The sequence below is a fragment of the Carya illinoinensis genome, chromosome 9 (assembly GCF_018687715.1).
Source record: "Carya illinoinensis cultivar Pawnee chromosome 9, C.illinoinensisPawnee_v1, whole genome shotgun sequence".
Taxonomy (NCBI): Eukaryota; Viridiplantae; Streptophyta; class Magnoliopsida; order Fagales; family Juglandaceae; genus Carya; species Carya illinoinensis.
In genome coordinates, this window is record NC_056760.1 from 4,528,065 (window position 1) to 4,539,398 (window position 11,334).

The window sequence follows — 11,334 nt, forward strand, 5'->3', positions numbered from 1 at the left end:
TATTTAATATTCTATTATTATTTTTTATTTACTTTTTTACTACTATTCACAATATATCTCAACACTCAAATCCAACTATCACATTTACACATAGACGACTATTTTATCTTGGTAATTAGTATTGTGGTTGAAGTTCGAATTAAATTCCTTGATTTCTTAGCATTTTCATTCCAATTAAATTTACTATTTATAAAAAAAAATATGATTCATCGTTTCATCAAATAAACAAAAAATAATAAATAATTTTCACCCTTATGATATCTCATCAGCCAATTGATATGGCTCATTCAACGAAATTTGATCCTGTCACGTGCACAGACTTGATGGCATATCAACCGATTACTAATAAAAAATCTGAGATTAAAACCTCTCACCGCCTTTATCAAAAAATTAAAAAAAAAAAATTCTTAATGTTGTCGTGTATATTAATATCAGAATATACTTATTTTATATTTTAAAATGATACAGCTGGATTTTAAAATTACATATATATACGTCCTTGAAATGCTCATAGGAAGCTTCCTCGAAGCTGCCATGCCACTCCCTTCATTCCAAGCATTTAACACCCATCCTTCCACCTTCTTTCCACTCAAACCTCTCTTCTTCCTTTATTTCCTCTCTCTACGTTCTCTTCCTACTGTTTCTTTGCCTTTCTGGGTTTTTCATTTTTGCCATGAAGCTCGTCAAGATCAACCAACTCAACCCGAAGAACCTCATTGTCAGCCCGACGCGCTTATTTCGGTCCAAAAAGGACCGGTCCTCTGTATCCAGGTCCGACCCATCTTCTTTCGGCTCCAGGACGTCGTCGACATCGAGTTCCGAAGCATCCACGTCACTCCAAAAGCCTGGTTCCGGCGCCCGCATCACCAATCTTGGTACCCCCAAGAGTGTTTTGCCCGAGATATTGGGTAACTGGTCCGATTCCTCGGCCGATATGAACGTCGAACTTGCGCAAGCTTTCAGGCTCACAGACAGAGATGACGACGGGTTAGTGTCGAGAAAAGAGCTGCAGGCTCTTCTGAGCCGGATCGGAGTCGAGCCTCTGAGCGAGGAGGAAGTGAAGATGATGCTGAGCGAGGTGGATCGGGACGGAGACGGGCACATAAGCATGGAAACGTTGCTGAACCGGTTCGGCTCTGCTTGCGGACCGGCTTGCGACTCGGAGCTGCGCGAGGCGTTCGATATCTTCGACACGGATCACGACGGGAGGATCACGGCGGAGGAGCTGTGGGGATTTTTCACGGCCATGGGGGACGAACAGTGCACGTTAGAGGACTGCCGGCGCATGATAGCCGGGGTGGACAAGAACGGCGACGGGTTTGTGTGCTTCGAGGACTTCTCGCTTATGATGGAGCTGCAGAGATGAAGTGATGATATCTACCATCATATATGTACGATGATGATGATGACGCGATGATGTGGCTCCCGATTCCCGATTCTCAAGATAATGAAAATCCTTTGTATTTTATAGTGTTTCCATTTTGGTTGTACGGTTTTAATGTGGGGCGAGCGCGATCGAAGGGTATTGAGATCACGAGTCTTGACGATGGTAAAATCGACGGCCGTCGTTGCTCAAAATTCAAGTAGAGAATATGTGTTCTGCTTTTACGTATGAATATTAACTTTTGTTGACTGTTTTCCCCCTTTTTTTTTTTAAGTGTCGAATTATTTCACCATAGTTGAAATAAATAAATAAAAAGAAACAAGAAATTGATCTTCAAACTGAAATAAGAAAAAAAAAATTAAATGGAATCAAAATAATCTATTTTTATTAAGCAAAATAATTACATTATCAGAATAAATATAAATTAAAAGAATATATATATATATATTTAATGCAAGAAATAAACACCATCCATGACCCAATAAAATGTTTGGCAATATCAGAGTGACTTTGCTCAAATGCTAATTGAAGAAATCACATTCGACTCTTTCCAATTTGTGGAAAGGAGAGGTGCACAATAGTATCCAATATACAAAAAACAATTAAATGAAAATAAGAGTATGAATAAATCTAAAAATAATAAATTACAAAATTGCTTCAATATATTCTACGGTGGTAATATGTGTATATGTGTGCGCGCAAGTGTACATTTTATTTATAAAGGAAAATAAAAATATTGAAAAGGGGAGAATGTGAACACAACAAATGTTTATATAGTTTTTTTTTTCTTCGCATAGGAGAAGTTGGGACGACTAGCATAGCAATCATCACTAGGCGTGATTATAAGAAGTTAAGAACCCCTCTCCATTGCAAAACGTTCGGTTTGAGGCATAACTATTGTTCAAAAAGTGAGCTTGTTGCTACAACACTTCCAAATAAAATATCAGATTTTACTATCACAAATAGTTTCAACTTATGTCCTGACTTAAATTTCTAATTTCGAAGCCATAAAATATTAGTTCGTACCAACAAGACTATCACATTAGTGATAAATGTTTATACAGTAAAAAGAAATTATGTTTAATTATGTTTTATATTTTATGGAGACTCAAAATTTTGGATGGAATATAGTTAAAAAGAGAGTTTTATTTTATTTTTAAGAATCTCGAGAGGGTTTTGAAATCTTTTGAAAATAAAACTATTTTTTCAGTTAAATAAATTTTGTTAATATTTCTTGGGGTGGGCAGGGGCCATGGCAATTGGCACCCTCTAGTCTCCACTTGGATCATGGGGCTAGTGCTATGCATGATGCATACAATAAATGAAAATCATGAGTCACTGTATGTGTACATGATGGGATAGCACAATATCTGCCACTGAGTTACGTTACCAAGTAAACAACAAATCTTGTAGAAAATGCGAATATAAAAGGCCCTTTGATGGTATAGGTCCTTACATCATTATATTGATTCTATGCCTCTTCCTTTAGTTTGTTTCCTCTCACTAAATTCATTCATCTTTATGCCCACTATATTGATATTGGGTACTTAATATATATGAAAACAACATTAATACGTGACATCCATTTTAATAATAAGCTTAAAGCTTATCGAAAGATTACAATAAGTCAATTCTAAATTTTTAGCGGCGAGCATTTTGCCTGAAATATACGTCCTTTTTCGCCTCACGGATTTATGACTCCAAGACATTTTATATATAAAAAGAAAAGTAGTAGAGATGTGATTAGAATTTCAATGAATTATGTAATCATGGTGTTGAAATAGTTTCCATCTTCATAATTTTCATGAGTTTTCCTTCATGTGGATAGGCATACGCAAGATAATACCGGTCATGATACGTTAAAATATTAATAAAATTATATTCCGGTAAAGCTGTGATATTAACTTTGATTAGTCAGGAGAATGTGAAAGAAGAACGAATTTCTTAACACCAGCCTTCTTTTGTTGGTTGCCCGTGTGTTGCTGTCGGTCATGGTGTCAAAGGATGGTGGAGTGGAGGGTTGGGAGATGCAGAGAATGCTTTAATCAAATCTTCATTTTCTCGTATATTTCACGTATATATATATATATATATATATAAATGCATAGTTTCAAAGCATGTACTTCTGCCAAAGAACGGAGGCTTTTTCGTTCTTTGGCAGAAGTACATGTTTTAAAGAAGGAAGCAGCAGAGAGATTAGGAAATGGTCATTAATCCATGTAAGATTCAATATTAATTTTGATAATAACGACTTGCTAACTAATACATAGAAGGAATGACCCACAGATTGATTCATGGATAAGTATTGTTTGGTAGATCCTCAACCTGAAGTAAGCCACCAATCAATGAAAAAGTACGAGAACTTGATAGCCCATGTTTTAGTTTAGGTCCATCGGCTGAAAAGTCAAGGAATATGGGCGGTTTGGCGTGGAGTCTGCGGCTGTTCCGGACTGAATATGATTGTGATGGGGTTTTCCTTGTATGCAAATGGAGGGGATGAAAAGTTCAGAAATTGCATCTCACTACAAAACAACCATTACTTTTTTTGAATAATCAAGGAATGAATATTTTTTTATTTGTACGAAAATCACCATCGGTGAGAGATTTCTGTACTCTTAACAATTGAGTTTAAAGTGAGAAATATTATGATAAAAACAAAATTTTAAGTTAAAACATAAAAATATTTTTGGGAAAATGGACTTAAGGGAGGGTGTTTTTTCCGAAGTTATGGGCCTCTGGTGGTCCTGCTTGTGACATTTTCCAGGGTTTCAACTTTCCCGGAAACTTCCTGGCCTTTTCCCATCAGTTAAAGAGGACAGAAGAGAGAAAAAAAGGTTGGCTGGACTTCTGTTGTCGACAATGACAAGGCAGTGGATTTATACTTTTGCTTTGGGTCATTTCACGCTAGGAATTGAAATTATGAACTGGAGACCTTTAATACGATAAATATTATTGGATTCGTGCGCGCTGCAGCAGCCGATGCAGAATACCCAAAAACCCAAGACTGAGTTCAGAGTTTGCACTGATGGGTAAAAAATATCAGTAGACAGGGTTGCTATACTGTTTGATATGAGCAATTCGATTCGCGTTTTTGTCACTTTGCGTGTAGAAAACTTGCTGAAAAAAGCAAAGTCAAAATCGGGGCAAACCCAAAAGCAGAGTAGCAAGTAAATTCACGCCAATGCCTTGTCGACATGAGATAGACTTGGGCTAGTCTGGATGGTGATTTCACCTTATCTTTAACTCTATTTTATTTTATTATTCTAATTTTTTAAAAATTTTCATATAAAATATAATAAAAAATTTAATTTTTTTAAATTTAAATTTAAATTTAATTTTTTTCAAATTTCAAAATAATAATAATAATATCTTATTTAAAATGATTTCATCTAATTTTTAAATTCAAATTAGACGATCTTGTTTGTTTTTAGATATGTTGAGATGAGTTGAGATTAAAATTAAAAATTAAATAAAATATTATTTGAATATATTGTTTTAATATTATTTTTATATTGAAATTTTAAAAAAAATAAATTATTTATTTTATTTTATATAAAAATTTAAAAAAATTATAATAATTAAATAAAATGATATAAAATGGGATGTTTTGTAAAAATGGACCATGCAGAAAACACAGCACAACAAAACAAAACAGCCTGCATTCATACTAATTGATTGAAGGTTGAAAAGTTGAAAATATTTTATGGGCACTTGGGCAGGGTAGGGCATCGATGTCCCACCCCATTCATTGTAACATGACTCTGGCAAAAACGACAAGCGCGCACCCTACAACCTGATGTATGAAAATTTGATTAAGACATGCTCCTGCTACTACGTATGGAGTGTGTACATCATACTCTCAAACTAGTATCCAAGTTTTGCTGTAATTTTTTTTTTTTTAATTTTATCAAATTATAATATTTAAAACGAAGTAAATACAAAATTGTACTATTTCCAATTGGTTTTACTTTTAATGGTTTATTTTTTAAAAAAAATTATAGGTTTATACTATCTTTCTGATTTTCTTTAGGGGTAAATTTGACTTACTAAAATAATAAGTGGAGTACTATGAAGTGATTGCCAAAATTGGTAACTTAGGTGGTGGTCGTAAAAATAAGAAAATGTTATAAACTATCTTGAATTGTATGACTATATTTATCTAGTCGTCAAGTGTATACTGCTAGCATAGTGTCAGCATAGTACTAGCATAGTACTGCATAGTAACTGACATAATAAATGGCCGACATAGCATAGTGCATAGTGTCAGCATAGTACTGCATAGTAACTAGCATAATGAATGGCCGACATAGCACAGTGCATAGTACCAGCATAGTACTGCATAGTAAGCTAGCATAGTTCCCTTTGTACGCCTATATATATCGTTGAATTTTTTAAGAAATTCATAAGTTTCATAACTTCTCTGAGTTCTATCTCTCTCTCTCATTTTAGAAAGTTTTATAATAAATCTATCTCTCTTTACTTTTCGATAGTTTCATAACACGTTATCAGCACGAAAGTTCTGACGATTTTGAAGCTAGTAGTCCTCTACTTCAAGTAAGCTTTTCAAAATATTTTTATATTCCTGATTTATATATGTAAAAAATGTCAAATCTTACAAAATTGGAATTCATTGCTCTTGACATTTCTGGAAAAAATTATTTATCTTGGATCCTTGATGCTGAGATCCATCTGGAAGCGATGAACCTGAGAAATACAATTAAAGAAGGAAATCAAGGGTCCCTGCATGACCGTGCTAAGACAATGATTTTCCTTCGGCACCATCTTCATGAAGAATTAAAAACTGAGTATCTAACGGTGAAAGATCCACTTATTTTGTGGAATGATTTAAGGGAGAGATATGAACACCAGAAAACTGTAATCCTCCCAAAAGCTCGTCATGATTGGATGCACCTGAGATTGCAAGACTTCAAAAGTGTTAGTGAGTATAACTCTGCACTCTTTAAAATTAGCTCGCTATTGAAATTATGTGGTGAAAAAGTCACTGATGATGACTTGTTAGAGAAGACATATACTACTTTTCATGCCTCGAATGTGCTCCTGCAGCAGCAGTATCGAGAGCGAAAGTTCAAAAAATATTCTGAACTTATATCTTATCTTCTATTAGCTGAGCAAAATAATGAGTTTTTGTTAAGAAATCACCAGTCACGTCCTACTGGTTCTATATCATTTTCTGAAGTGAATGGTACTAGATTTACATCATTCTCAAAAGCGAATGGTGCATCTTTTCAAAGAAAACGAGGGTGTGGACGTGGTAGGAAAAACTATAGAAGTGGAGGTCCTAGAAGTGACCACACTAAAAGGGACAATAATAGATATACACCGTACCACCAGAAGTGGTTCAACTCAGAGAATGGCAAAGGTCCCCAAAACAAATTTTTAAAAAAAGATGAAGATAGATGCCATAGATGTGGTATGACTGGACATTGTGCTCGTATATGTCGTACAGATAAGCACTTGGTTGACTTATATCAATCTTCTATAAAAGAAAAAACAAAGAAATTTGAAACAAATTTTACTGAACCATCATATGCTTTAGATTCTATAGATGGAGAAGATATTACAAGTCTTGATGTTTCTGAATTCTTTAAGGATTCTAGTGGTAGAGTTGATCATGAAAGTGTTCCTTTTTAATTAATGTATTTCCTTTATCTTATTATAAAATATTTTTATATTCTGCAATGTTTTGTAGTAATGAAAATTTTATTTATTCATTTATACTTGTTATAAATTATTGATGATATGATTTATCTGAGAATGGAAATGGAGCATCCCTGAAGGATCGCCCTAAATCAATAATTTTATTGAGTATCTCATATGAGTGATACTTGTACCAAAAACTCATTATGATTTATGCACCTGAAGTTGCATAATTGAAATTGTGGAAAGAATATATATTTGAATGAACGTCTCGAATGTGCTCCTGAAGTAGCAATATCGAGTATGCTCCTGAAGTAGTAATATTAAATGCAAACGTTCACAATATATTCTAAATTTGTGTCAGGTCTTTTTAGTGACTGAGCAAAATAATGAGTTTTTGATAAGAATCATTATTCACGTCTTACTAGATCTACATCATTCCCTGAATTGAATGATAATAAATTTATATCATTCTATTCCCTGAAGTGAAAAGAATGATGTTTTTCATTCAAAGAAACTAAGAGATTGGACGTGATAATGAATATCTTTTTGGGCCAGAAGCTCATATTGGAAAAGCTGTAAGCTTTCTCTTTGAGATGATATTATACAAATTATTGAATCAAATATTATGATGCATCAAAATGTGATATGATTCAAAATATTTGTATCTTTTCATGTTTATCTTGATCATCCAAAATCAATTGCGATAAGTCGAATGATTTTCATATGGACGTCCATAAAAGAACCAGAAGATTCTTCTACTATAAAGTTTTACCACCAGAAATGAAAAGAAAAATTTGCTTAAAACAAATAAGATGAAATTATTCGACGTTATCTTGATTATCATATGTGAATCAGAAGTTCAGATGATAATTAAATTTTGGATACAATAAGATAAAATGTCTCATATTCTAGCTGCTAAAATTCCAGCGAGGATTGAAGTCCCTGTAGGACAATTAAGAAATTTAGCAGTCTAAAGACATGTATAAAGGCATGTGAGACTTATCGATACAAAAGATAGAGTATCTCAAAAGAGAAAGGCACAAATAATTTGGTACTCCTGAAGAGGTCATACCCACAAAACAAGCAATAAAGTCCATCCAAATTCTCTGTATAAAATTCTCCTATATAAACTCTTGAAGAGTACCTCCTGAAGAGGTTTTTCATGAAAATGTCTTCCCTTGAAGAGGGACAGGTACCTGAAAATAACGAGATCTCGTTACATTTCATGAATAATGGAGAAATTATGGATAGAAATAAAATTGTTGTCGACAATGTATTTCCATATGAGATGGCAATTGACATTACCAGAAGTAATGATGAAAGTGAATCAAGAATCGTCGAAGAATACGACATAAAATATAGGCCAAATTTGAAAGAAACAATTCCTGCAGAATTGATTCATTAGTAAAATATGATGCATCGGGACTTATAGTCCAAACACCTAAAGAGGTGATGCTTGTTGAATGTCAGTGGGTATTTATGGAAAGGAAATAAAAATGTGATATATAAATCAAGAGTCAGTTTCTCAATTCCTGCAGAATTTATATCACTAAGTAAAATGTGATAAATATGGACTTGGAGTCCAAACACCTAAAGATGTGATTTTTATTAAATATCAGTGGATATTTATATACATGATATAAAAAAGCCTGAAACTTTTAATTTGAAAATGTGATATAGAAATCACAAGTTAGTTTCTCGAAAAAACAATATTGATATAATTTTAAAGTGGTTGAAATCATATTGAGATTTTTATTAGCTTGAAAGTTACCGAGAGTTTGGATATGCCTGATTAACTGCATATTTATATGGATTATTGGATCTTGATATATATATGAAAATCCCTGAAGGATAGAAAATGTCTGAATTTTCTAATATGAATACATCTGGAAATATGTATTCTATCAAGTTTCAAAGATCCTTATATGATCTAAAGTAATCCAAACGCAAATGAAAACAAGCTATTATTGCAATTTATATATATGATTTAAATGTTATTGAGTCTCCAGAAGAGCTCATAAAAACTGCATATATTTGAAATATAAATCTGAAACCATTGCGGCTTCAAGGGGAAGATGAATGATGTTATTAGTTATGAAATACCATCTTTTAATACAATTAGTATTTCAGATTCATATTATGAGTTTGATATGAAGTGTGCATTATTAAAGAAGAAATAAAAGGGAGCACACAGAACATCTACCAAAAGATAGAAACACAAATATGAATATTTGTGAAATATTATTTTATTATCTTGAAGCAAGAATTACAAAAATTTGAGACACTTTACCTCATTCTTTAAACGCTCTTGTTCTTCAAGAATCTGCATAGCATCCCTATCTAAAGGGGTGGGCAATCGAAAAGAAGATTTAAGCAAGGATTTTAAATTCCTATTCTCTTTCTTTATTGATTCTATCTTCATGTTGGACTCTAGAAGAAGTCGCTGAAGTATAACAATATTCTCGTGGAGATCGTCAACTCCACAAGTTCTGGATTGCAGTTGCTGAGAAAATGCGACAATGGATGATAAGTATCGGGTACCGAGACTCACAAGCTCATAGATAGCTTCATTATCTGACTTACGAGTCAGATCATTATATTGCATGATAACACTTGTGGTAGAAGCAGGAACAGCTGATGAACGAGGTGCCGAATACCTCATATATTGACCCTGAGAAGATTGCTGAGCCATTGCAGAGAGAGATTGTAGGATAACAATGCAGAAAGAAATTGCAGAGTAAAAATACAGTATGATTATAGAAAAGTGAAGAAGATGAGATGCGAATGAAGATGAGCTGAATATCTCTTTTATAGAGAAAATTATGATACAACATCTCTCGTGAAGCAAGAGAAAAGAGATGGAATATAGCTTCATAGCTCTGCGGCGCCTGACAGCTGCGGTGCTTGACAGCACGCCTGACACCTACAGAGGAGTTGAAAATCCGCGATGCTTGTCTGATCTTAAAAGGCTGGCCACCGTTTTTATTAAAAAATGAGATTAGCGGTTTAATGTTGATGAATTCTCCACTAACTGTGTTATTTATAAGAACTCTAGAAGAGTACAACTCCAGAAAAGTAGTGATGAGCAGAAAGATCCAGTTGAGATTATTTTATCAACATGGATCAAGTCCACAGTTAGTTGGATGTACAGATGTGAGTTATTTTTCAGATACACACAAGAAGTCATTGCAATTCATGAGAAGAAAGTTGAAATTGATATCAAGAAGGTACGGTCAAGTAAAAATCTGGCAGATTTATTCACTAAAGCATTACCAACTGCAACATTTAAGAAGATTATGCAGAACATTGGAATGCGGAGGTTTGAAGACCTGTTATCATGCACTTTTCAGTGGAAGTAATGTCTTGAAGACTTGTGCTGATTGTACTCTTTTTCCTTCGCTAAGGTTTTATCCCATTGGGTTTTCCTTTGCAAGGTTTTAATGAGGCAATCCTAAAGCACTCGGCGATACACATGAATACTGTACTCTTTTTCTTTCGCCATTGGTTTTTTCCCACAGGGTTTTTCTTTGGCAATGTTTTAACGAGAAATATTCTTTAAATATGGTCATCCAAAGGGGAAGTGTTATAAACTATCTTGAATTGTATGACCACATTTATCTAGTCGTCAAGTGCATAGTGCTAGCATAGTGTCAGCATAGTGCCAGCATAGTACTGCATAGTAACTGGTATAGTAAATGGCCGACATAGCACAGTGCATAGTGCCAGCATAGTACTGCATAGTAACTGGCATAATGAATGTCCGACATAGCACAGTGCATAGTACCAGCATAGTATTGCATAGTAAGCTAGCATAGTTCCCTTTGTACGCCTATATATATCGTTGAATTCTTTAAGAAATTCATAAGTTTCATAACTTCTCTGAGTTCTATCTCTCTCTTTACTTTTCGATAGTTTCATAACAGAAAATAAATTGTGTAGGCATAGAGCATGCTACATGCCTGTGTACTCTTAAAAGTGGGGATAAAGAGTGGGACCTATATAATTTTTTTTTTTTAACGGTAGATTATAAATTTATATATAACATTACTCAAAATTCAAACGTGGAAACATCTTTTAACACGGGAAATATAATTGCATGCTTCATCCTATGCCATTGAAAACAAAAATCATTAACAATAAATAAATAAATAAATCAAATGTAATAATTATAACTTACGATATATCTAGTTGCTTAAAAAGAGTTAATCTTAACATTGGTTGAACTGTTTTTTCCCTATCAATAGCAGTCCAATGGGTGACTTCCACTTAGACAACTCACAAACACTACC

The 11,334-nt window shown here is 33.7% G+C and overlaps 1 protein-coding gene across 1 annotated transcript; it reads left to right on the forward strand.

Annotated features, from left to right (window-relative positions):
* The first annotated feature begins 520 nt into the window (after positions 1–520).
* Positions 521–1,643, forward strand: LOC122275269 (probable calcium-binding protein CML36). The gene has a single exon (XM_043084255.1). It carries the CDS (start codon positions 674–676, stop codon positions 1,364–1,366), a length of 693 nt encoding a protein of 230 aa, XP_042940189.1. The 5' UTR covers positions 521–673; the 3' UTR covers positions 1,367–1,643.
* The last annotated feature ends 9,691 nt before the right edge of the window (positions 1,644–11,334 follow it).

Coding starts and splice junctions, on each gene's coding strand:
- LOC122275269 (XM_043084255.1), top strand. CDS start 674: ATGAAGCTCGTCAAGATCAACCAACTCAACCCGAAGAACCTCATTGTC.